At 46.7% G+C, this 27,879-nt stretch overlaps 1 protein-coding gene across 1 annotated transcript in view; it reads left to right on the top strand.

The window, feature by feature from the left end:
* The window catches only part of Wwc1 (WW and C2 domain containing 1), a 161,629-nt gene that overhangs the window by 59,339 nt on the left and 74,411 nt on the right, over positions 1 to 27,879 (top strand). The window contains exons 2-3 of the mRNA XM_005350397.3: positions 15,941 to 16,050; positions 25,230 to 25,433. Of these exons, the coding sequence (XP_005350454.1) occupies positions 15,941 to 16,050; positions 25,230 to 25,433 (314 nt within the window). The remainder of the gene's footprint in view (positions 1 to 15,940; positions 16,051 to 25,229; positions 25,434 to 27,879) is intronic.

The raw sequence follows: 27,879 nt of genomic DNA, 5'->3' as shown, positions 1-27,879 counted from the left end.
ATAGCCTGGGCTATGATAGCAAGGGTAGCCTGGGCTATGATAGCAAGGATAGCCTGGGCTATGATAGCAAGGATAGCCTGGGCTATGATAGCAAGACTAGCCTGGGCTATGATAGCAAGCCCCTGTTTTGGTGGAAAGAAGAAAAGAAATAGCTGCAGATTTTGGTTTCTTTCCAACCTCTCAATTATGGGTGGATTTTTGTGAAAAAAAAATTGAATGAATTTTAAAATTTTGTTTATTTGTGTGTGTGTGTTCACGTGTACCGCATGTCTGAAGGTACTTGTAGGGGACAATAGAGGATGTCATATACCCTTGAATTAGATTTTTCAGGTGGTTGAGCTGCTCGGTGTGGGCGCTGGGAACTGAACTCAGGCAGCCCGTGCTCTTAATCGAGCCAGCTCTTCAGCCCCTGGAATGATTTTTTTGCACGAAGAGATTACAGTAAGAGATTCTGAATAGAAGGACTAAAATTGGGTAGAGAACTATTTTCAACCTTTTCAAGTTTATTTATTTTTCATAATTCTGGTTATAAACGCACATACACAAAAGCAAACAAACAAAACCCCTAAATCTTATCCCCACTCACTGAAAAGCAAATCTAATCAGCATTTTGACGTTTTTGCTTCTAAACAATCAGCATTTGGGGCATTTTTCTGGCAGGAAGGTCTGATCACTTGTCTCCTGTTTCTTAAGTTTCTTGTAAAATCCTATACTGTAAGGGTTTCCTATGCCACTCAGAAAACCTTATTCCAAGCAGTCAAATGTCTGATAATAGCCATTATCAACCCTACGTTCTCTAAATATTGAGGCTGGTTTCGTTATCTCCCCACGATAAAATGTAAGGGCAGGTTTGCAGCTGGAACTGAATCTTGGCCCTCACCCATGCCAGGCAATTCTCTGCCACTGAGCGGTATCCCCAGACCCTGTTCCTATGATAAATAATGTTATGTTGAATTTTTTTGTGTGTGTATAAATCTTTCCACCTAAGTAGGTAGGTAGATAAGTACGGGGGGGGGGGAGAATGTATAACTGAGAATTGAACCCAGGACCTCATGCATGCTAGGCAAGGGTTCTATCCCTGAACCATATCTCAATAGCAAGTCACTGGTGCAAGTGAGGTTCTTTAGAACCCACCCCTTCTAGATCCTTCTCTGACTTTTCTTTTATTGGTCATCCGTAGTGAGTGCTACTCCTAAGTTGGCTTTTGAGACCGAGCGTCTCCTACTTAGCTAATGAACTTTTCCTGCTTTCTAGTCTCCCTCAGCCAGCTCCCTTCTCTGCAAAAGTCACCCCTTAGTTTTTCCTTCTTTCCAGATATTATAAAGGGAGGCCCCTTCTAGGAATTATTCCTAATTGCATGGTATTTTACAACCCCCCTCTTTCTGGTCACCCCGTTCTATCCGGTCAGCTGTTCCATTCAATCTCTGAGCAGCCGCGAAGACCCAAATTCAAATCTGCAATCGCCTCTAAATAGCCAAGTGACCTCAATCAGCCTAACACGGCTTCAGGAAGGCGCCGTCTGTACCAGGGGACTGTAAAAGGAACCGAGTGACAAAGACTGTCGCAAGAACCTCACAGCACAGCACATATAAAGTCCTGAGCAACTGTTAGTGCTGTGTCTGTGTCCCCAAGGAGAAAGAAACATGGAAGCCAACTCTCCATGATTGCATATGACAAAAGGACATCGTGAACACCTGTCCTGGAGGAAGGACTGGACCAAGGTCTCCTAGGTGAAGACAAGCAATCATGTCACAGTGCCACTCCCATCATTAGTAAAGGGCAGTGTTTGAGACTTGGGATGGCATGCCTGCATCAAGCCTGCCAGACATACCCTATCATGCCCGGACCCTAGGTAGGCTCACAAATGGCTCTGTGGTGCCTCTGCCATGCTCGGGAGATCTCAGAGGGGACACTGGGATCAGCTGGTCTGTGTCCTACCCAAATGAATCCCAGCTGGAAGCTCATGGAATATGAGAAATGCCACGTGGTCTCTCCTGTGTATTCGAGATCTCCACAGCCATTGTGCAGTCTCCCTCTTTCTTTCCCCTGCTCTTCCTCGGCCAATTGGAAATGCAGACATTCTCTCCTGGCACTGGAGCTATACGAGTCTGCCAACCGTGTGCAGGTCTTTTTTTCCGTGGGGCTCACCATCTGGGGTGGCATCCTGCCTTCCTTGTGGTCGTGTGCATGTGCTTGTGTGTACGTGCACTCATGAGTGCACAGGCCAGGGTATTGTGTTCCCTGTCTGCGCTTGAGCAAGCACCCACCGAGAGGACAATGCCCTAAAGTCATCCTTGCAGTGAGAATGAATAATTCATACTGTATCTACCTCTTTCCAGGGCTTCCCAAAATAGCCATTTTAATTGTTCATGTGTTGCGCTGCTGACTTTAATGGAGTTGCCTTCAGCTCAGAACACTTTGGTGTTTCATGTTGACTTAACGGTCGGTCAGGCTTCCCTTCGGAAGTAACCTCCTATTCATTTTCTTCTTTAGAAAGAAATGATGGGGGAATTAAAATCATACTTTTTAGAAGGAAAACCCATTTTCTTTTCGATTGTTCTGTTAATCTCCTCTTTAACCCGTTCTCATTGACCTCTATGGTCCTAAAAATTAATTAAGAAGGAACTGGATGGGTAGGTCATATAGATTTCCTGGCCCCCATCAGTCTATGCTCTGTGGTGTGGTCAGCAAACACTTGGGAATCTACAGACTACTGGTTTTTTTCCACTGGAGCTGGCTCAAGCCCATGAGAGGATCCATGTGTGCTGTAAGTGGCAGAGTTAGGAGAGTGGGCTATCTAAGCCTTTGGGGAGCCCAGTACATTACATTACAAGTTCCAGATGCCAGACATGGTACTGCAGGGTTTGATGTTTCCCTGATGGATTTTGGTTTTGCTTTAGTATGTCCTGACTAGGTTTAATTGTCAGAGTCGCATGAGAAGAGGGAACCTCAATTGAAGAATTGCCCAGATCAGATTGGCCTGTGACCACGTCTGTGAAAGATTAGCTTGATTGATGATTGATGTGGGTTGGCCCAGCCCACTGTTGGTGTCACCATCCTTAGGCCGGTGGGTCTGGGATATATAAGAAAGCAGGTTGAACACACATCAGTGAGCAAGCCAGTAAGCAGGATTCCTCCAAAGGTTCCTGCTGCTAGGTTTCTACCTTGAGTTCCTGGTCTCACTTTCATCGTTGATGACTTGTGACCTGGAAGTGTAAGCCAAATAAACCCATCCCTCAAGTTGCTTTTGGTCAGCGTTTTATCATAGCAACAAAGAAGCAAACAGAACTGTGTGATTATTGTATACCCCGATCCTTCCCTTTTGGATTAGGAATGCTTACTCTATGCCATTGTATGTTAGAAGTGTGTCACTTGGTTCTGATTTTATAGGTTTTATAGTTCACAGTTAAGAGACTTTGCCCTTTTAAAGTCAGAACTGTCAATGGATTTGGGAACTTTTAAAGTTGGATTGTAGTTTATGTTATGAGATAAACCTAAGACTTTGGGGACAATGAACAGAAGGCTATGGCTTTAAATTGATGGGTTTGAGTGTCAAGTTGGCAAAAGATGGAGTTGTGGTGGCTACTTTTTGTTTGTTTTTGGTTTTTATTTCTTTTATACATAATTCTTTATTGATATTTTGGGGAATTTTATATCTTGCACCCCAATTCTGCTCACCTCCTAGCCCCTCTATATCTTCCTCTCATCCCGGCAGCATGCCCCCCCCCCAAAGTTAATTAAAAACTAAACAAAAAAAATTACCTCTCTCCTCCCTCTTTCCAACACCTCTTCAATCATCCTAGTGGCATTGGGAGCGGCAACATGTCACCACCACCACCACCAATTAAATAGTTTTAATTGCCAACTTGATACTGTGTATTGACACTCTTGAGAAGAGCCTCTCAATGAGTTGTTTAGATTAGGTTGTCCTGTATGGGTGCTTTATTAGGAATTTCCTTTTATCGAAATATTTTTTATTTTTTGTAATTATGAGAGTTTATGGGGTAAGGGGTGGGTATGTGCACACGAGAACAGGTACCCCGAGAGGCCAGAGGTATTGGATCTCCATGGAGCTGGAGTTACAGGTGGTTTTGAGCTGTCGAATATGGGTGCCAGGAATAAAACTTGGGTCCTCTGGAAGAGCAATATGTGTGCTCTGAGCTGCTCTCCAGCCACCATTTTCTTAATTCTCTTCATAAAGTGAAAAGACCCGCCCTGAACACGGGCAGCACCATTTCCTGGGCTGGTGGCTGGACTGGTGAAAGGGAGAGCCAGCTGAATACCAGCAAGCGTGCTTTAACTCACAGCTGTCTGCTCTGAGGGTGTCATGTGATCAGCTCTCTCAAGCTTCTGCTGCTGTGATTTTGCTACCATGATGCATAGGAACCTGGAGTCATGAGCTAAATACGCCCTTTCTCCTTTAAGTTGCTTTCGTTGAGATATTTTACCATAGCAACAGGAAAAGACAAAGAACAGATGCTTATGAGTCCTATTGGGAACTCGGTATTTACACACAGAATACACAGTACAGTATAGAGTATATAAGGCAGTACTTACATTGCAACCATAAAGCTATGAACCACTGTTTTTAGATTGATCACCCTGTTTGTATCATACTTGCTAAAAGAAGGAGAACGAAACCTTTCAAACTTGGATATTTATTATTGGGGGGGGGTGTAGGGTCTCATGTCCTCCAGACTAGCCTTGAACTCGCTGTGTAGCAGAGGGTAGCCTCCTAAGTACTGAGGTTACAGGTATGTGCCACTGTGTGGAGTTAAACTGAGGTGTTTGTTTTAATTAACACATCAATATGTAGAGAAACACAAAGGAACACATGTGTGAAATCAAGCTCCCGTGGCCCTAAGACATGTTCAGAACCGATTCTTTTCGCTGATCTTTTCACTGAGTTGCTGATATCTGTGCTTTTGACCTTGTCCTTTGTGGTACTGGCACGGCCTTGTTATCTGGCCCCTTACAGGAACTTGAGCTCCGGCTGCTGGGTTCCAGTGGCTGCTTGGCACTTGTGGAGTGTTAACCTACTTTCAGGCCAGCGTTAGGAATGTCGCTTGACAGGTCTGCTCACTGCCTCCCCCACCCTCTCCCAGCATGCGGCTCCTGGGAGTTGAAAGAGCTCCACTCTTACCTGTGGCCTATTATCCCAAGCCTGTGACATCCATTCCACCAGGGGCTACGCTAGTGTCATGGTACCTGTGCTCACACGGGCGGGTGTTTCTTTGAGGATGTAGCCTGGGTGACAGTGGTGGCGAGGTGCCAGCGTTAGTCCGCAGTTCCAGAGATGCTGAACGTGCTTTAACATGGGCGTCTCAGAGTCAATGACATGGAAGACTGTGGACGGACCATGGGCAAGGCCTGGTCCTTAATGAACTTTATGAAATTCAGCTCGTCTTTTCACTGCTTTCCCATTGGCTAATATGCAGGGGGGGGGCAAGTGTCTGGCTCATCAAATCACCATGAAGATGAAGGACATGATTTGCTTTCTGTACACTGTATACAGTCCAATGTTTGGACTTAATTGGCCTTGAGAATACTTTGTGGTCATGTGGGGGGGGGTGCATGTGTGCACAGTGTATGTGCAGGTATGAGCTCCTGATGGAAGAGGGATAAAAGATCCCCTCTTCTGTTACTCGCTGTCTTTTTCTCTTGAGCTAGTTAGCGTCTCTAGCCTCACCTGGAGCTAACCATTTCACAGCTAGGCTGACAGCCACTCAGCCCCAAGTCCCGGCAATAGCCCCTCCTGTTTGCCCTCTCCCTCAACACTGAGTTACAGGCCTGTACAGCCACATGAGCCATGGGGACACACACGCAGGTTCTCATGCTCGCCCAGAAAGCGTTCTTACCCATGCAACCATCTCTCCAGCCCTTGCTCTCATTTGGAAGTAGGGTCGTAACTGTGCAGCACATGTTGGCCTAGAATTTATGTCAATCCTCCTGCCTCAACCTCCCAAATACTGGAACTACAGGAATGCACCACCATACCAGGCTTTAAAATGTTTTAATTATAGCTTACTCCTTTTCTGCCTCACAATGCCCTCGACCTTTGGGAGAGGCAGTTACTAGCGTTAGAGCCGATGCCCACAAAGAGGGCCGTAGAGACGTCACATTCCAGCTTCCTCACTGCCCAGAAAAAGTGGGTTGTTTGGCTAAAGACAGAGGATTCGGACTCAGATGGCACTCCTCTCCCAGGGCTCCATCTGAGTCACACCAACATGAGAGAGGCCCTGGGCAGATGGGTCCCAGGGAGGGAAGCAGGGACCAATTTTCTTCTTAGAGGATCTGTTTCCCAGGTGGTGATGCTAGAGTGAGCTAGCAATCTGATAAGATTCTGGAGTGGCTCTATTTCAGGGACTAATGGAGGGCTAGGGGCTCTGCTCTTACCGCTGGGGGGAGGGGGGATCTGGATAGCTGGATCCTTAGAAACTGAGTGCACGGCACCCAAATCATCAAAACTGGGAGCCAAGTGTCCTTGAATTTTTTGTTCAGAAATGAAGGTGATGATGGCAGGTCGTGCTGGGGGCTGTAACATCAGGTGCTCTGGTGAGTCATATCTGGGAGCGAAATTATGAGAAGCAAGTTTTCTAGATTGATCTATATAGCTTTGGGGGTACTGAGGCTCCAAGGTGGGGACGAAATGGACCAAGATTACATAGCAGGGGAGGATGAGCCTGGGTGGTTCTGTACAGAACTTCTGTAACCTAACTCCCCATCTGAGGATGAGGATCCAGCTGTGAGGGCCAACAGGACAGGGGTGTCAGGATCACAGTCTGCTTTGGCATCGGTGGGGCCTTCAGGAGGCGATTCCCCAAAGAGATTCGGCTAAAATTTCCTTTTGGTTCCCAGCCAGCCACAGGTCTTCCCTCTGTGTATGTGTCAGAGTGACTAGGAAAATCCTGCTAGCACCATTTCCTGGAAACTGTGCTGAAGCCGAACACAGCACCAAGCTTGGTCTCTTCGTGTCATGGGTGTGATGAGTGTGGTATGGCCCTGGCCCTGGTTCTTCGGTGTTAATCTCAGTTCTGCCTCTGGACCTTTGGGTGGCTCTGGGGAAATCTCTCTCTCTCTCTCTCTCTCTCTCTCTCTCTCTCTCTCTCTCTCTCTCTAGTAAAAGCTGGGCCATTCATCTGTCAAGTCCATTTCAGTTCTAACTTTCTCTAATAAGGCTACTTCGGTGACCTAACTTAGACATCAGTGGGATAAATAAAAAGCAAATAACTCACATTTATTGACCACTCGCTGTGCACTCAAATGCTGTTGGATTCGCTGTCTGTTTGGCCCATGAAGACCCCCTGTGTAGTTCTGAATGGCACTTACCTACAAGGGTCATTATGGAAATGAGGAAGTGCCTATGAAGTGCTTAGCAGCTGCTGGTGCACAGCAAGGGCTCGGTAAATGCATTTTTCTCTCTTATACTGCTGATATGCTTTTACGTGTTTTGCCCACGGTCAGAGAGCTAGAAAATGACAGCCTGGGGATTCAAACCCAGGGAGTGCGGGTTCAGAGTCCTGTGTTCTTAGCTGACTTTTTACCGTGTTTCTTGATATGTTAAGATGCTTGAGCAATGCGTTAAAGAATAGCAGTGGGGGGGGGGGCGAGGACCGCAGAAGTACCTGCTCCCCACAGCTTGCTGCTCCCATATTTAAGACACAGTACCATAGTGAAGTCATACCTGCAGGTGGTATTGGGCTGCCATGTGGTCCATGCCTCTTGTCACTCCTGATTGCCACAACTGTAGTCTGAAGTTCCAGCAGAGGATACACAGAAAGGACCCATGCCCAGATTCACCTGTCGCTTTGTAGGGCACCCAGGAAGGAACACAGCCGGATTAACGTGGACATGGCGGAGAAGGAAGGGAATCGCCATGGGATTCAGGGAACTAGGCTGAGCAGAGCGGGGTTGATTTGGCAGGAGGTGAGCCAGTGGTTTGTGGGAGTCCAGTCTGAAGTCAGAGGCAGAATGGTGGAAGGGACAGCCTGGAATCCGGAGCTCTTTTTCCTCTTGCTATCCTCACAAAGAACTTCAGGTGTGGGAGTGAAGGAACCAAGAGGCGCCTGGATAAACCAGCCAAACCAAAGCAGGACCCCTGGGAGACTCTGGGGTGCGGGAAGACGAATGTGGACACAGGTGTTTGGGGAGTAGAGAGCAGGAGAAAGGGAGAGGGGTGTTTCAGAGAAGCAGGGACCCCAGTCTTCCCAGAGCAAATACAGAGCGCCGAGTCCGAACACCTGCCAACTCCCAGCTTGTCCGCTTTAATTTCTATGAAGGGGGTGAGGGGGGGGGGGAGACAGCATGTGTGGATCCTGCAGTGTGCGGAGGTCAGAGTGTAATTCCCAGGAGTCAGTTCTCTCCTGCCACCTTGTGGGATCCAGGAATCAATCTCGGGTCATCAGAACTGTGTGCAAGTGCTTGTGCCCGCTGTACGGTTTTGCCAGCCCTTTTAATTAAGGGTATCGAGGAGACTTTTCAGTCCCCGGTCCCTAGGAAGGAAGGCCCTGGGGTGCTCTACGAGGCTTCTTATAGCCGTTTAAGCCTGAGCAGTTATTTTGCCATAGTGGGAATCAGCACAGCAGCTGATAGTGTTCGTGTGTGAGACACAGCCTTCTCTAAAGAGACCACTGCTCTGAGCAGCCTCTTCGAGTGCAGAAGGAAGCAAAGTCAGGAGGTGAGAGTTGACACCTGTGCAGACAGGTGTAGAACCCGGGCTGCCATTGTCGGGGGTTGTAAGTGTTGCTGCAGATCACCCAGGGAAGGAAGGAAGAATGTCGGTAGGGCGGTGATGGTGGAGGCTCGTGAGTTAAGGATGCAAGCTGCAGGTTGACATAATTCCCACTGTGCACAGGTCTCCAGGGAGCGCATCAGCAATGTACACAATCTAGGGCCTGTTACCTGCAAAGCCTGTACTCAGCACTTTTTCTATGGGTTGTCTTATTGTACGGCCACACCACGTTTCCAAGGGCTTGTCATGTGTTGCATAAAAGGAAATACCTTTTCGCAAGGTTACCTAACACGGCTGCTGCTTTCGCGAGGTGGAACCTGGGTTCGGGCCAGCGGTTTAATTCTTGACCCTCCGTGGGTGACACCTACCTTGAATCCTCCCAGACCATGAAGCTGCCTGTCTTTGTCCTTTCCCTTTCTCTACTTGGTCCCCAGCCCCCCCCCACTCCTGTTCACACCCTATTACCGTCTGTCCCCCAACTGTTTGGCTTCTCACATCTTTCTGGCTTTACCTTGCCCTGTATCCCCCACATCCTTTAGTTACCTGTGGTTCACGGTCTTAGGGAGCCTTGCAGCCACATCGCCTGCGGTGGAATGTCACAGGGGATCGTTCCCCATTTGAAGTGTCAACCTTATCTGTCTCCATAGCCGCACAATTCCCTGGAGAACAGAAACAAGCCTTCTTCATTTTGCCTCGCCACTGGCAATGGACTGTTGGGGCCTTCTCTTGCTTGGGGGGAGGGGGGGTTTGCTGAAATGAGAGGGGGAGCTTAGCGCATGGGCAGAGAGCAGAGAGGTGTGAGCCGATGTCCCCACCAGCAGCCCAGAGCCCCCCCCCCCCCCCGTGGGCTCTGGTGCTCATCAATGCGCCAGCACCATCTTCATGCACAGCCTCGGAGTTTGCTATTCCTATGCCTTTCCCTCAGATTCTGGCTACCTCTGCTGCTCCTGACCCCTGAGCTCCTGAGAAAGTCACCTTCTCAGAGGCTTCCTGTGACCACCAGCTGCTCTTTATTCTCCAAACCAGCACCTTGATTTTTTTTTTTTTCCTGAATGCTGTTCATCCCTGGAACTTTGCTTACGATTGGAGTGTCTTCTACCGTATTCTAGAAGGACAGTATCCTCCCAACAGCCACACTTGGCTTTCTTAGCGAGTTTTGTGAAATGGCTATTTTTATCATCCCTGTGTTTCTTAGAGGAATCAGAAAAGGTGTCAGCACTGAACTGAATTAAGGGAAGGGAGGAGGAAGACTTTCAAAGTTGAGGGCGGAGCCTGCTGAGAAACTGGCTAGAGGGGAGAGAGTGTTTTCGGGAGCCTAGCCGGCTAAACTATGAAATGAAAACTATGTATGTGAAATGGCCCGGGGCAGGAAAAACCAGCCTGGCCATCATGCCGGGGTGGAGAGGAGAGCTACTGCTGAGGATAGATTGTTCTTGGCTTGGAGCAGGGATAGGGGCTCTAGACTGTGACCCCTCCCACTAGCCCTTGGAAGGAGAGAGCCAGAGTAGAGAGGGCAGTGTTCTCCTGGATGGTCATGGGCCTTGCTAGGCGTCACAGGGAATGTGGAAGATGACTTACCCATTCTGAATTTCACCCCCAGAGAATCACAACCCAGTGTTACACTTGGCAAAACGTTGCCCGCTCCCCCTGCTTCCTGCCTCTTTAGAAAAGACGCGGAATAACCAGTGTAGCTTTGGCCAGGTGCGCGCCCCCCCCCCCACGACCTTATCCTCTAGGAAAGCTACAGCTTGCTGTGTGGGGAAAGTGAGGGACCTGTTGGTGCTCTCCAGCTGCTTGCCATGTTTCTTGACAGGTGTGCCCATGCCCCCCTTGTAGAGTGCACCTGGCAGAACCTTACCTGTCTCCACGGCAACACATCTGGGTTGCTTTTCCAGGAAGGCCAGTTGTGAAACATTCAGGAATGTCTGCGCTCATTCAGCGATTTGTCATTAAAAGAGGGCAGAACTGGCTCTCGCCTGGCACCTCACCCTGCTTCCCTCCTGCTCCTCCAGCAGCTGGGTCATCTGACTGTGTGACTGGGGGTTTCAGGCAGCCCAAGACACGGGGGTTGGAGGGGTTGTGGCTGGGAGTTCCAGATCCTGTCCTCATCCGAAAGCAGGCACCCCTTCCCAAGGTTAACATGGAAGGCCACGGAGCACCACAGCTCCTGAGGGATAAACAGGGTCCACAGACAGCTCTGCCTCTCACTGGGGACGTGTGTGTGTGTGTGTGTGTGTGTGTGTGTGTGTGTGTGTGTGTGTGTGTGTGTGACTGCAAGGCTAAAACACTTCTCTTCATACTGATTCTCTGAATGACACCTCTCTGCACACTGAATAATTCATCTCCCTCTTGGCATTTGTGCCAGAGAACTTTCTGTCCAGATTTCTGTAAGTTGTATAGTGCTTCCCCATAGCAACTTTCCTGCTTCCCATAGAAGCGCACTGAGCATCAGCTGGCTGCTCCCCCATGGCTGCATCCAGGGGGAACCCAAATACAAAGCCCAAAGCCTTTCTTTCCTCTTCTGGCTTCTCTTTCGGGTGAGCCCTCTTGCTGTGCCTTCCTTCCTGGTGGGTAAAATGTCTGCAGTCACTACCCATAGGAATCAGTATCTTTTCTCCCACGTCCATCATCACATCATTGATGCTACAGCTAATAACCAGAGAGCTTCACCTTCTTCCTGCAAGGCTGGAGTAGTATGTGGAGTTCACGAGTTTCTGGAAACTTCATGAAGTTTTGGTCCTGTTCTCCTATCCACATTCCCATCCCTGTTACCTTGACAGCCTGAATTTGTGCTGGTGGCTTGGAAACGTTTAACCATCCTTGTGTGTAGGAGCCGCGGACTTTTCTAGGGTTACTGAGCAGCTTGGTACCAAGACCCCAAGGACCGAAAGCAGTCAGCCCGTGAAACCCCAGTGCCTCTTGTCTGCACTGCACCTCCGCATTCAGTCTCCTCTCCAGTACTCCTAGCTCAGCTCCAGATTGTTCTGAGACCCGCTGGGTCTTGTTAATTTTCATTGCCAAGGCTTCGTCTCTGGGATCTAGCCCTGGGAGCCTCCCGAGACTGAGCCTCTGGTGTATTAACTATGCATTGTTAAGAATATGCTTTCATTTGTAAAATCGAACAAGAACACCTACTACCCAGAGAGGGAACATGATTTTCATAGCACACGTCGTAGGCCCAGATAGGATCATTGTTCAATATTTAATTATGCTTACTATAGAACTGTTACAGCAAGCTTAGTTTGAAATGAAAGAAAAAGGAAACTGACACTATATTAAAGTTCATATACCTAGTTTTTATTTGTTTTATTTTGTTTTAAGTTAGGTTACTACTTTGTAGCCATGGCTGGCCTGGAACTTATGATGTAGACCGGGTTACCAGTTTGGCCTCAAACCTACAGAGCTCTGCCTCTGTCTCCTGAGTGCTGGCATTAAAGGCGTGTGCTACCACACCTGACTAGTTTTGTTTTTTTTATAACTCCAGTCTCATGTAGCCTAGGCTAGCTTCCAACTTGCAGAATAGCCAAGCTTGGCCTTGAACTTTAGCTCTTCCTGCCTTCACTTCTGGAATTACAGATGTGTGTACCCAGACTCAGTTTTATGTGGTGCTAGGGGTCAGACTTAGGGCTTTAAGCCTACTACGCAAGTCCTCTACCTACCAAGTTAAATCTCTAACCTCAAGATATTTTAACTCATATCTTTCAGTTTCTCCTCTCTCCTCTCCTCTCCTCTTCTTCTCTTCCTTCCTGACTTAATTAGGGTTTTTATTGCTGTGACAAGACACTATGACCACAGCAACTCTTACAAAGGAAAACATTTAATTGAGGTGGCTTGCTTACAGTTTCAGAGGTTTAGTCCATTATCGTCATGGCAGAGAGCATGGCGGTATGCAGGCAGACATGGTGTTGGCTGCATTTTGGCTTGCAAGGAACAGGAAGTTGACTGATACACTGATACCCTGAGCATAGGAAACCTCAAAGCCCGCCCCCACAGGGACTCACTTCCTTCAGCAAGGCCACACCCACTCCAACAAAGCCACACCTCATAATAGTGCCAATCCCTGAGATTATGAAGACCAATTACATTCAAACTACCCCACTTCCTTTCCCCCTTCTCTCTTCCTCTTCCTTTCCAGCTCTCTTGAGGTTATTATAGCCTTTTAACCAGGAGTACTGTTGTAAACCTATAATCTTAGCACTCAGGAGGCTGGGGGCAGAGATACCAAGAGTTTGAGGCCAGCCTGGGTTACATAGTGAGCCCTGTATCAAAACACACAAACAAACAATGAAGAACAGATTAGTATAACCTTTTAAACCCTGTCCCCTTCTGTGTGTTCACATGTGTATGGGCACACATGGGTACACCCGTCCAAGTTGACTGATAGCAGGACTTGTCCTCGATCACTCTTCTCCCTTATTCTTTGAGAGAGACTGTCAATCAAATCCAAAACTTGCCAGTATAGATGGTCTTACTAGCTGTCTAGCTCCAGGAATCCCCTGCCTCCACCTTCCAAAGCTGAAATTATTGGTAGGCTGCCACCCCTACCTTGCATTTTGTGGGTTCTGGTTAGCTAAACTCTGATCATCTTGCAAATGCTTTAACTGATATGCTGCCCCCCAACAGCCTTTGGACTGCATATTTTAGCTCCAAACATGATCATGTTTAATCTACTCAGCATCTCAAAGAGTTATATTAGACTCTACTTCACAGATGAAAAAATCTGAGGCTCCGGGAGATTAAGTTCTTGTCCAGCTCACTCAACTAAAGAACAATGCTTATTGGATTCTTATTTGCTAGTTCTTAGTTTGTTGCATATAAAAACATATCCCTGGCCCCAGTCTCACAGAACCACAGTCCCCCACAATGCAGCAGTGAATTATTAACCAAAGCCAATGTAGATACAGTTCACGGCCTCTGAAGCCTTGAGTATGAAGCGGGCAGGTGAGCACATCACAGTGCTGACAGCCAGGAGCTTTTCCAATGTCTCAGTGTCTTTTTGTCCCCATATCGTTTTAAGACTGGTTTAGACTGGGCTGTTAGTCAGCTTTCCATCGCTCCGCCAGAGGCCTGCAGCGATGAGCTTACAAAGAGAAAGGGTTCATTATAGATCACCATTTTAGGGACTTCCATCTATAGCTGTGACTTTCTTGCCTTGAGCAATGAATCTTGACAGGAGCATGAGACAGAGCAAAACTGCTCACTTTGTGACCAGAAAGCAAGAGATGAGGAGAAAAGGCTGGGATCCCACCCTCTCCCTTTCCGGGGCACACTTGTAGTGACGAATGACCTCTCACTAAGTCTCAACTCCTAAGGGCTCCATCGATTCCCATAGCACTTGGCCAGGGGCGAAGCCTCTGACACAGTCCTACATCCAGGGTTCGAGAAGCGAGCAATCATCAGGTTAAGGAAGAGATAGTTGTCACTCTTCCTGTTCCACTGCACCCAGTCCGCCAATCTGTTGAAAGGGTGTGAAGCAGAGTCTCCTGGACCTCCAGAACTGGAATGAGGAAAAAAGACAGAACAAAGGACTGCTGTTGTTTGTTTCTTATCTTTACTCTTTTGGCTTTTTTACTCTTTGGGGGCCTGCCACCCAGCTCCCAGATAGATCGCACACGGAGGCTTATTCTTAGTTATGAGTGCCTGGCTTTAGCTTTGCTTGTTTCTTGCCAGGTTGACTGCCTTCTTCTTAATCTGTGGTTGGCTGGCTGGCTGGCCTGGGACGTCCTCCTCCCCTTGTTCTCTCGTTTCTCCTATTTGTACTCTTGTCTGCCGGCCCTGCCTATTGCTTGCTCCTGCCTCACTTTTGGCCGCTCAGCTCTTTATTAGACCATCCGGTGTTTTAGACAGGCAAAGAATCACAGCTTCACAGAGTTAAACAAATGCAGCATAAACAAAAGTTACACACCTTAAAATAATATTCCCCAACAAAGGACTATTAGAATGAGTGTCTAGGGTCAGAAAGATAGCTCCATGGATAAAAGTGCTAGCTGCACACCAATGGCCTGAGTTCTTTTTTTTTTTTTTTTTTGGTTTTTTTCCAAGACAGGGTTTCTCTGTAGCTTTGGAGCCTGTCCTGAACTAGCTCTTGTAGACCAGGCTGGCCTCGAACTCAAAGAGATTCACCTACCTCTGCCTCCCGAGTGCTGGAATTAAAGGCGTGCGCCACCACCGCCCGCCTGAGTTCTTTCTCTGGAGTCCAGGAGTGGCACAAATCTGCAATCCCTTACTGCAAGTTGGGAGGCAAAGACAGGAGGGTCACACAGTAGCAGAAAACAAGAAAGAACCGACAACCCAAAGTTGTCCTCTGACCTCCACGTGGGCATGATAGCGTGTGGTTATCCTAGACAAAGACTGCAATGGAACTACTTGGAAGTGACTGTTTTGGGGAACCACTGGCCCCACGTGTTAGTTTCCTGGCTTCCTCTTCTCTGGATGAAACCCTGGACAAATGGTGCATGTGCAGTTTTCCAGCCTTGACAAGCCTTTGCTACTTCAGTTGCATGATTTGTTTATCTGTCTGATTTAGCCACTAAGACTCGGTGATTACCGCCAGTTCACACCCTGCGAGATGGGGCCTTAGGGGGTTATTATTGCCAAATAATCAGTTTGGCCAGGACCGGCTGGGAAGAGCCAGCAGTGGGTGCAGGCGTTTGGGAACCAACTCAATCAGGAAATAAATATGGCTCTCTGGCCAGACTCCTGGGGCTGGGGCATCTGTTCCTCTAGAGCCTGCGGGAGGCTGGCTTTTCGAAGGGCAAATGGGCATGACAAATACAAGACAGAGCCAGGACAAAGACCAGAGTGGGGTGGGCCAGCCAACCGCAGGTGGGAAAGCCAGAGGGGGCTGGAATCCAAGTCATGAAGCCAAGGCTTGGCCTTAGAGCTGTTGTGGCAACTATCAGTTGGAGATGCAAAAACCCGAGGCCCAGACAGAGAGATGACTTTCTGAAGTCAGTAACAAGCTAGGCGCAAAGTGTTAGGACCAGAATACTTTCTTTGCCTCCCTCCTGGGGTAGCCTTACATGGATGCTACTGCAGGATGCCTTCACCTTCCCAGGGGCTCAGGGCCCAGTGGGTGTAATGCTATAGTGTAAAATGTCCGGACCTGTTGAACAGTCAAGAGAAGCAGGGAGTCCAGAAGAAGCGGCACATTGCAGGAGTGTTGGGGACCGTAGGCTGACAGAATGTGTTTCTTGTCTTCCTTGCCAGGTACACCAAGCCACTTACCTTTGCTGACTGCATTAGCAATGAGTTGCCGCTAGGATGGGAAGAAGCATATGACCCACAGGTTGGCGATTACTTCATAGACCACAATACCAGTAAGTTCTTTGTTGCTCTTCCCGTCCCGAGACTCCACCCCTGTGCCTATTCCCTCTGTTTCTCATGCCTACCCCCACAGTCTGGAAGAAGCCCCAGCAGAGTCTTGAAGGCAGATTGTGTTTTGTTTAATGTAGACTTAGAGATGTCAGTGTGGTTATAGATAGATAATGTATGCTCATGTGAAAACAACAGTTCAGAAGGGTTTTTAATAGAATCTGAAACTTCTACCACGATCCAGCACCATCCAGCTCCCTGATTTTAGAGGCAATATTGCTGACGATTTCCTCTGTGTCATTTCAAATATTTCCAATCATGTGTTTGCATATGTGTCTGTATGCACATTTTTTTTCATATGTGTATGTTCATGGATGGCTGCCTTCCCATTAAAAAAATAAATGCACATTGTCATATTCAAGCATCTGAAGCCCTACCGAGCCTCTAGCAATGTAGACGCACATATGTCCTTAGTAGATTAGCCCACTCTCGTTTCCTGTGACCACAGTATTCTGATCCAAGATGAATATACCTACTGCCTCTCTCTCCTTCTGGGACCGTGATAGAAGAACTATTTGGGAAAAAGCATGTTGTCTATCAAGTGGAGGAAGACAAGAGATGCACACAGCACAGTGGCGTGTGCACTCTCTTAGCCAAGACAATCTCTGTCCTCTGAAATAGTGTGCAGAGGGACAGGGCTTTCCTCTTAGTATGTCTTTAGAACCGTAAGATCCTCTTATCCTTTCAGACCAGAGAAAGATGACAGGGATTGGGATATGCCTGGCAATCTCTGGAGGCTGAGATCAGGGCACCAACTCCTAACTGCCCCTGCATTTTGGTTATGCATTCTGTTCCGTGTGCTGTGGCAGATGCTCAATAGGCTGTGTCCTACTCACTGTTCCCGGGATCCTGAGGGTTATTACAATGACTATCTTCATCTCATGAAGATGTAGAGATAGCAATTGGAGGCTCAGTACTCAGAGATGAAACAGGGCCAAAGGTGAGCATGATGGTGCACTCCTCTAATCCCAGCACTAGGGAGGTTGAGCAAGAAGATTGTGGATTTGAGGCCAATTGGACTACACAGTGGTTTTTTTCCAGGACAGCCTTGGACCCATGTCAAGCAAGGGGGAAAGGAGTAAACACGGTTTAGCTGGGATTTGAACTGACACCAAAGGATGGAGTCGTACTCCTATCCATCCACTTCCTCTTCTAAATGCTCTTTGCCTGTTACTGCTATGTCTTCTGGGGAAGTTACTGTGTCTAATTCTATCTCGTTCCAAGCCTTTGCCCACCAAGGTACGCAGTAGGTGTGCACTTAACCCTTGCTAAGTAGAGAAGGGTGTGTTTGTGCATGAATGCATGAGTAGCTGGATGAATGAACAGCCTGTTGTTGGCAACAAAGCGTAGGAGAGTATCGGAGAGACAGCTAATGGCATTAATGGCATTGTTGGGGATAGCAAAGGTTTTTATTAGCACTCATGATTGCGCACTGGATAATGAGAAGTAAATATGCCTAATTGAGTGTGTATGGAGAATGAGGTTAATGCTTGGAGGGCCGTATCAGACGCTGGGTTAAACGGTGATGTGCTGGAGCCCTAATCAGTCCTCTTTCTAATTGCTGAGAGCGTCCCCCTCATTAAAATCTCATGGCAGGAGTGAGATCTTTAAGGTGCTTCTTCTGGGAGCTGCTGGAAGAACAGAAGGGAGGAGGGACTAACAGGCTGTGGCAGACTTAATTCTCCAGGGGATGCAGACAGAAGTTGTGTGGGGGGTGTGTGGGTGTGTGTGTGCGCGCACACACACACACACACACAAAGGGGCAATAAAAGGGTACTAAGCAGGAAAAATGTTATCTGGGCATTCAACCAGCTGACAGACTATGGGTTTCCCTATGGTTTGGAAGTAGTCTCGTTGAATGGAAGATAGCCTATCTGTAGAGGGCAAAATCGAGACAAATATGAGGGTGGCGGGTAAACTATGGAGGCTTAACCATTCAGAGCCGTGGAATGGGAGCAAATTTGCTTGTATATGTCATTCTTGGGCAAAGTTCTTCTCCAAGTCTGTCTTAGTTTGCTTTCTGTTATTGTGACAAATACCACTACTGAAACCAACTTGCAGGGCAGAGGGTATTGCAGCTGATAGCCTACAAGTCCCCTGTGAAGTGAAACCAGAAAAGGAACTCAAGGCAGGACCTAAGGCAGAGGCCATGAAGGAATACTGTTTACTGGCTTGTTTCCCATGGCTCGTTCTGAGAATTGCTTATACAACCTAGGACCACCTGCCCAGGGATGGTACCACTCACAGTGACTTGGACCCTTACACATCAATCCTTTATCAAGAAAATACCCATAGGTTAATCCATGGAAGCAGTTCCTCAAGTGAGGTTCCTTCTTCCCAGATGACTACAGTCTGTGTTAAGTTGTCATAAACCAAACCAGCACAGAGTCGTGAGACTGACATAATGCTACGTGCCTGTAAGCCCAGACAAGGGAAGCTGAGACAGGAGGGTCTCGGGGCTGAAGCCAGCCAGCAATGAATGCATCAAAGACCCTGCCTCCAACAAGCAAAAGACAACAGCAAAGAATTATAGACTCCATATAGCTGAGCAGTTTGCTCATCATTCACAATCCAGCTTGCATTCCTTCAGAAACATTTATCGACTGCCTGTCCTGGGAGCTGAGGAGACCCAAGAGTGCAAACTGACTGAGCTCTTTGCCCTTACGGAAATTTCATGCAGGCAAGAGAGACAGAAAATAAACATCATTGGTAGATGATGTTGTATGTGAGAAAATGTTCTGTCCCATGGGGGAAGAGCAGTCTTTGGGAACTGGGGCATGCTGGGACAGATCTCAGGGAGTTAGGGAAAAGGACAGTGATGATGACCGTCATAAAACCAGTCTTCAGGGAAGGCTATCTTATGGGCAACATAAGATTTGAGGGAAGGGAAGGAACTGTTTCAGAGGGCACAGAGAACAAAACCTATGAGGCCTGATCACATTCGATCCATTTGTTCGGGGTGGGGGAGGGGGTGGCAAAGCACTGGGAATGCCCAGAGCACAAAGAATGAGGAAGGGAAGGAGGTGGGGAGCAGCAGGAGGCAGGTGTGACTGAAAAGCTGTCAACATGGGACCTGCTTGAAGTGACTTATGTCATCAAGGGCCAGTCTGACGGCTCTAAGAAAACAGACCTTCCTGAAGCAAGCATCAAAGTGGAGAGCCCCGTGCACGTGCTTGGAACAAGCCAGAGCTCCAGACCAGGGCAGAGATAATAGGACGTAGTCAGAACTTCCTGATTGCTTACATATTAGAGTGGAAAGAAAAAGGTTGGAAGGACCCTCCTCGGACCTGAACCAGGAAGGGATACAGTTGCCATCCACTGACTGCAGGGACGGCAAGGTGGAGTCAGTTTAGAAAGGAAGAAAAGGCTTCATTTGGAAATAATGAGCCTCGGGTACCTTCACACACCCGGAGTAGGTGGATCAGCAGTTTAGTATAGCAACCTGCACTCTAGGAAAAGGACATGGGCCGAAGATAAAGATGACCATTTGGGAGATGTCGGCATATAGATAGTGGGCAAGGCATGAGGACAGATGAGATCGTGAAAGGGAAGGACCACAGAATGACATGGGGGCTGCAGGCTGCAGGGCGGGGAGAGAACAATCAGGGTTGACTGGGGAGTGGCCACAAAGTGGGAGGGAAAACCAAGAGAAGTCTGGGAAGACAGCTTACAGAAAAAGCCCCCGGTGGTGTCACACACAGAGAACATGGAATCGGCTGATGGATTTGGCTATTCAGGTGATACAGGTGACCTTGACTTTGGAGAACAACTTTGGATAAGAATTGGGACAAAAGCCTGACTAGATTTGGTGTGAGAGAAGATGGAGGAATTGAACATACGGAGCAAGGAACTCCAAATTGTTTTGTGTCAGCACTGGGTCTCCCTCTGACGGTGTACATCCTGCCCAGGTGATTAGAATCTGGGATCAAGTTACAGTCTTTGATGTTTCCTCTTCAGTCTCTCCTGAGTATTTGAAGGATGCTCACACTGACCATTTTAAATATACCAGTACATTCTACGACGACATATAATACATCCTAACACATAAGACAAAGGTATCGCAATACCCCTGTTGCTAACCCTTTGGGCTTTCCCCCTTCTTATTTGTATTGTACACAGAGGGAGACTCATTATTTGCTTTTCTCTGTGATAATTTTCTAAAGGTATCTGTGTCTTACTGGCATCAGCACTGTACCCATGAATCCTACATCCATGGATTCAACCAAACTCAAGTTGAAAATATTTGGAGAAGATTGTATACATAATGAATGGCGTGGCTTTTCCTTTGTCATTCCCTACACAACACATGATAACAACTTTTGGCAGAGGATGGGTGCTGGTTAGGTGTTATGGGCCATCGAGAGATGATTTCGAGCACATGAGAATCATAAATGTTATGAATCATAAATGTTATGTCGTATAAGGGACTTGGACATCAGTAGATTTTGCATTTATGGGTCATTTGAGGAGCACTTCTCATGGATACTTAGACATAAACTATATGACATTATGAAATGGAAACGGGGACTGAAGGATGGCTCAGTGGTTGAGTACTGGCTGCTCTTCCAGAGGACACACAGTTCAATTCCCAGCATCCCCACGGCAGCTCACGATCAGATAACTCCAATTGCAGGGCATCTGGCACCCTCTTCTGGCCTTCTTGAGCATTGCACGCATGTGGTGCACAGGCAAAACACATTAAATAGAAGTATTTTTTAAAAGATTAAAAACCCTTTGGGAACTTTAGGTGTATATTATTAGATTGATAAGTATCCTCAAAGGTCTATATCAATCTGTTTTTCCACCAGCCATTAGGTCCTCTTTTCTTCATCCTTCTGCACTATAAGGCTATTTTGTTTCTTTTTCTTTTCCTTTTTCTGAAATTATAATTTAATTATATCATTTTTCTCTTTTCTTTCCTACCTTCAAGCCCTCCTATGTACCCTCCCCATTCTCCTTCAATTTCAAGGCCTCTTTTTGACTAATTGTTAATTGCATGTATGTGTGTGGTGTGTGTGTGTGTGTGTGTGTGTGTGTGTGTGTGTATGTTTAGATATATACATACACTTAAATATAACCTGTTCAGCCCACATCCTGTTCTTTGTATGTTTTCAAGGTTGACCGTTTGGTACTGGACATCCAGTTAGTGTGCTCTGGAGAAGACCACGCCTTCCACACCCGGCATTCCTCGTTGCCTATAGTTGTTTGTATAGGGTTGAGGCCTTCTCTTCTTCCTATTTGCATATTCATTGGTACCATCTTTGTACAGCGCATGTCTGGCCAGTCACGTTGGCAAGACTTTATGGATGTGGCTTCTCATACTAGGAGGCACAATCTCACAGTAAACGATTCCCTGACTCTCTCTCTGCCTCTTACAGTCTTTCCACCCCTTCTTCCCCAATGTTCCCTGCATCTGAGCCTTAGGTGCAGGAGTGTTTTGTAGATTCATTGGGATTGGGCTCCACAATGAATATTTTGATTGGTGTGTGTTGTGCAATGTTTTACTCTTTTTGGGGGAGCTCACCACCCAGCTCCCAAATAAATCACACTTGGAGGCTTATTCTTAGTTTTGAATGCCCAGTCTTAAGCTTGGCTTGTTTCTTGTCAGCTTTACTATCTTAAATTATCCCGACTACCTTTTGTGTCTGGGTTTTAATCTCTCTCTATTTCTGTATACCTTTCTTTACTTCTTTTTCATGGCTAACTGTGTAGCTGGGTGGGTGGCCCCTGACGTCCTTCTCTCCTTGTTTCTCCTTCTATTTATCCTCTCTGCCTGCCAGCCCCACCCCATTCTTGCTCCTGCCTTGCTATTGGCTGTTCAGCTCTTTTTAGAGCATCAGGTGTTTTAGACAGGCAAAGAATCACAGCTTCACAGAGTTTAAATAAACGCAGCATAAACAAACGCAACACATCTTAAAATAATATTCCCCAACAGCTGTGGTCTTCTGTAGTGGTTTCATTTCCTCTATGAGGAGTGGAGACTACACTTTTCTTCAGGTATAAGGACAAACACTTATACATTGTTGTGAAGGATTGTGCTGGTTTAGTGGATTTGTGATTGTAGATTCTCCTCCGGTAACCATGATTTCGTTAGCATGAAGTAGTTGGCTGTGGTTTCCCTCTTGTTGATTGGGTCTTAAAGCCATTAGAGAGCTGTTGGTTACCACAGGTATGTGCCACTACTACACCCTCAGGGTTATCATGCTATGCTGGCCATTGATGTGCTTCATAGGCGTTGTTGCTGGGTTGGACTGTTGGTCGCTTCCCTCCTGGAAGCTCTAGTGTGCCTTCTGGTACCATTAAAGTTAGTCCTCAGGGAGAGCACATTCAGGTCAATCCAACTCAGGCGTCTCATTTTTTTTTTTTAGTTCATTTTTCATAGGTTTGATGTGGGATGTCCTTCTGTATCTGTGTTGCTTTTATTGGCTAATGAATACAGCTGTTTTGGCCAATGGTTTAGCAGAGTAAAGCCAGGCAGGAAAACTAAACTGAATACAAGGAGAAAGAATGCAGACGCCATATAGCGGCCAAAGGAGAAAGACGCCGGGATCTTATACCAGTAGGCCACGGCCTTGTGGTGATACACAGATTAATAAAAATGGGCTAATTTAAGATGTAAGACTAACTAGGAATACGCCTAAGCTATTGGCCAAACAGTATTGTAATTAATATAGTTTCTGTGTGACTATTCAGGTCTGGGCACCCGGGAGTAAAAGCACAGTCTGCTGCTTACAAAAGTTTAGACTATTACTTGTTTGGTTTTAATTTGGTAGTTCTTTGCATCATAACTGTTACATATTCCCCAAGTGTTCAACTGTTTTTAGTGCTCTTTATGTTGTTACGCAATAAGGAAATACTGTGTTGTTGACATTGCGGATGTGTTTGTTGTGTGGAAAGCAGGTGTGTGGTGTGTGTATAAGAAACAGGAGAGGGCTGGAGAGATGGCTCAGAGGTTAAGAGAACTGACTGCTGTTCCAGAGGTCCTGAGTTCAATTCCCAGCAACCACATGATGGCTCACACCCATCTATAATGAGATCTGGTGCCCAGAACACTATATATGTAAAATAAATAAATTAAAAAAAAAAAAAAAGAAACAGGAGAGAAGAGTGTGGCAGCGTACACCTTAGGTCCAACCACTCTGGAGGCAGAGGTGGGAGAATCTGTGTTCCAGGCTAGCCTGATTTGCATAGTGAGTTCAAGGTCAGTGGTGGGCGTGTACTGCAAATCTGCCTACAATTAAAAGTGGGGAGGCGAGGCGAGAAGAGGCTATGCAAAGTTCCTGAGTGCAGTAGTTGTATACCCTTGCATAGCGAATGTGTTTATAGATAGAGATCTGGAACGTGGGCAGTGGGAGTGTGGGGTCCTCATGATGACTGCAATACACTGAAAGACTGTTGAGGTGGCTACCTTCCTGTGGGGAGGTGTGTGTAGAAGAGAGGACAGGGCTTGATGTTTTCAGTTGCACACACTGTAGCATGCTTAACTGTCCAACTGTGTCATAACTTTATACATGTCATCAACATGTCTAACTTTAGTGACAACAAGAACTGAGAAAATTAGCCAGCCAAGATGATCTTGCAGAGCCTGCCCCAGGAGGACAGCATTGTGAGACACAACCAGGGCAGCAGGAGGCCTGGGGTATGGGAAAGCCACTGTACAGAGTGACCAGTTCAGAACCGATTCCCTCAAGGAATCTTCTGAGTACCTGGTGCCACGAAGAGTAGACCTCAAGAGTTGCTGGTACAATTGCTTTCCATAAGGACATGTGGTAGGGGAGAGCACTCTTTACCTCTATCCTTACTTCACCCGATACGGGAAAGCAAATTCTAAATGGGCCACAGCCCTAAACCTAAAAGCTAAAATTAGAAAACACCTAAAAGAAAACACAGGCAAAAACCCAAGCCTGGCATGATAGCAGACGTCTGGTCTCAGCACTAGATACTCTTCTTGATCTTAGCTAAAGTAAGAGTTTCACACTAGAGACACTAGACACGGAATCGCTTGAGACCAGGAACTCAAGACCAATTGCAGGGTTGGGGAGAAAGGAAGAATGAAGTGGGAGAAAATCTGAAAGGTTTTGAAACACACAAACCAGAGAAAAGGGGAAAATACTTGCACAGCACCCACATTCAGAATGTATCAAGGACTCTTACCCAAGAAGCCCAACAACAGCTAGAGAGATGGCCTAGCCACTAAGAGCATGTTCTGCTCTTGCAGAGAATCTAAACTTGGTTTCCAGCACTTATTATGAACCAAGTGACTCATGATTACTTATAACTCCAGCTTCAGGGGATCTTACACCTCTGATCTGTGCAGATTTTCACACTAATGTGCATGGACCCACGCATAGATATACACACATATGTGTCACTAAAAATAAATCTTTAAAACCCAGCAGATGAGAATATGGATTTAAATGCATATTATTTTCAGGCAAAAAACTTCCTGTGTGACCTTGAAGCAGTTGTTTAACCTTTCTGTGTCTTAATTCTATAATTATGCACAATGGAAATAGGATCAGAATCTACTGTGTAAAGTTAATGCAAACCCTGAAGAAATTGAGTACATATAAAGTACCTAGAGCAGCTATTGGCTCAGAATAAACATTTAATATTTGCCTGCTCTTTATCGTGTTTTTGTGTAATCTATCTCCCCCTGAGTTTTAAATATTATTTTCATGATAAATTACCATAGGAGGAACTATTGGTCATGGGTATTCATATTTTAAGGCTCCTTCTAATTTATGTTATTGTACGATTATATTCTATGTTGCGAACAGTACAGGGTGCCTATTCATATCCTTTAAAACTGATTAGTTCTTTCCTTTTATACTGAGTCATAGCAGAGGACCTTGAACCTCTATTATGTCTGTAACCAATTCCTTCTTTTGGTTGTTATCAGGTAGAACTTGATGTTCAATTAAAACCTGATCTTGATTTATTTTTTGGTTATGTGACTAATCCAGGTGGAACTGCATTTCCATGTAGTAAGTTTAACCCATTTACATTTATTAGGAGTTCTGCACATCGTGCTTTTGATTTCCAGTGGTGGAGCCCATAGTCCACCATCTGAGCCAGTAAATACCTGTACAGTACTGACATATTGCCTTGGGTTCTGTTTCAGAAACCACTCAGATCGAGGATCCGAGGGTGCAATGGCGGCGGGAGCAAGAGCACATGCTGAAGGATTACCTGGTGGTGGCCCAGGAGGCTCTCAGTGCACAAAAGGAGATCTACCAGGTGAAGCAGCAGCGCCTGGAGCTGGCACAGCAGGAGTATCAGCAGTTACACGCCGTCTGGGAGCATAAGCTGGGCTCCCAGGTCAGCTGTGAGTACCTCCCACTGCTGGGGCTGTTGTCCGCTGAGTGCTACAGTAACTTCAGTGCTTAAATCTGTCCTCTCTCCCCCTCCATTCCTTGTACAAACCACCATACTCTCTGTTGTTCTTCCTGTTACTTTTTTCTTCCTTTTGTTCTCTACATGTGTGCTCATGTGTACATTGTGTGCACATGTGTGCCACTGATGCGTGTGCCCATACGTAGGTGTGGAGGCCAGAGGAGGATGCTGGGTCTCTCACTAGAGTTATGCTGGTGGCCAGAAAGCCCCAGAGATCTTCCTGTCTTCCTTCCCTTCACGCCCTCCCCACATTGTTGTGGTTATACACAGCTACACACAGCCGTCCCTGGCTTTTTACATGAGTGCTGAGGATCCAAACTCAGGTCCTCATGATTGCACAGCAAGTATTCTTACACCTTGGTTCATTCCAGTTCATTTGTAATCATGCGGGAATGCTGACCAGATTCCATATCTCTTCATTTAAACTGATCCATGGCTATGGGGAGCAGGAAGTTGTTTAACGGGTATAAATTTTTCTTGGGGGAGAAAAAAAAAGTCCTAGAAATGGCTGATAATGATGGGCAATAACGCCTTCACAACAGCAAGAATTTACTTGATGCTGTGAACAGTATGCTTTGAAGTAATTATAATCGTAATCTTAGGTTGTGTGTTTGTGGCTCTTTGTTTCTATTGTTGCCATTTTCAAGTTTCTGTTTTCTTCTTTAAACTTTGTTTTTGTGTATGTGAGTGTTTAGCTTGCATGTATGTTTGTGTCCCACATGTAGGCCTGGTGTCTGCAGAGGTCAAAAGAGGGCATTGAATACCCAGGAACTGGAGTTACAGACAGTTGTGATCCACCAAATGGGTACTGAGAATAAACCTGGGTTCTCTGAAAGAGCAGCAAGTGCTCTTAACTACTAAGCCGTCTCTCTATGCCCTGTATTTTGGTTTTGGAACAGGGTCTCATTATGTAAGCCAGGCTGGCCTGGAACTCGCTATATAGACCAGGCTGCCCTTCAACTCACAGAGCTCTGCCACTGCCCCCTGGTATTAAAGGCATATACCACCATGCTTGGCATATGTATGGTTTAAAATTACATTTTATATTGCGTATGTGTATGTATGTAAGCACACACATGCTATGATTTGTGTGGGGAAGTCAGAGGACAATTTATAAAACATGGCTCTCTCTTTCCACCATGCGAATCTCAAGGATCGAAATCAGGCTATCGGGCTTGGTGGCAGGCATCTTCACCTGCTGAACAATCTTGCTAGTGGCCTTCACCATTATGAGACAGAGTGGGTGGCCTCTGTAACAGAGAGTGGCCTCTAATTAACTCCGTAGCCAAGACTTGCCTTGAACTCCTCAGCCTTCTGCTTCTACTTCCCAAGAATATAGGGATTTTGGGTGTGTGCCACCGCCACCAGCTGTGTGCGCCGTTTCTATGCCTGATCAATATGGTGCTAAGGATAGGACCAGGGCTTCGTGTGTACTGAGAAATCATTCTACCAGGTGAGCTATCTCCAGTCCTGTGTTATACACATCTTACTACAGCCTTGAAATGAGTCAGCAACCTTCAAAAGCTTCCTGTCACTCTCTGTGAGGTCTTCAGAGCTCTGTGTGACCAGTCCCTGCAGGCCACCCTTGCTTCATCTCGTGTCTCTCCCACCCCATTTTCCAGCTCTCCCCTCAATTTCCTACCACAGGACCTTTGCAGTCACACTTCCTGGGATGCGAGACAAACACCTCGTCCTTCAAGCCTTATCTCTTGGGCCGTCACCACCAAAGGTCTGCTCTGCGGCTCTGTCAGAAGCCCCTTCCCCAGCTTTGGCCCCAGCCTCCGCTCTGTAGATGTTTGTCACTGCACATTTCGCAACACATCTGGTTACCCTATAGCTTAGTGGTATCTATAGATTCATATAGGCAGGGCGCCTTCCTTTCTTGTTTACCCTGATGTCACAGGAGCAAACCAAGCTGTTGTTGCTGAGGGATAAAGTCCAAGCTAGTCTTCAACTGGAGTCCTCCTGCTTCTAATTCCTAATTCCTGGGATTATAGATCCATGATATCACATCTGGTATGCAACTCCTTTATATTTAACCAAATCTTCCCTGTGTTTATTAAACATTTTTACAGTCTGTATATGGTATTTCCAACAATCCCCATGGCACTTCTGTTCAACTCAACTGTTAATAGCCACCTTAACAGATAAGGAAACTAAGGTTCAGAATCAATAATGTGCCCACGGTCTTACAGCTGGTGAGAGACAATTGTAACATGCAAACCCATCTGTCATCTCTGCCACTTTTGAGCATGGGCTAGACAGTGGGAATAAGAATGTGATCATGGAAGCCGGGCGATGGTGGCGCACGCCTTTAATCCCAGCACTCGGGAGGCAGAGGCAGGCGGATCTCTGTGAGTTTGAGACCAGCCTGGTCT

Source organism: Microtus ochrogaster, chromosome 7 (genome assembly GCF_000317375.1).
Source record: "Microtus ochrogaster isolate Prairie Vole_2 chromosome 7, MicOch1.0, whole genome shotgun sequence".
Taxonomy (NCBI): domain Eukaryota; kingdom Metazoa; phylum Chordata; class Mammalia; order Rodentia; family Cricetidae; genus Microtus; species Microtus ochrogaster.
The sequence above is the reverse complement of the archived record's forward strand: the minus strand, read 5'-3'. Positions and strand labels throughout refer to the sequence as shown.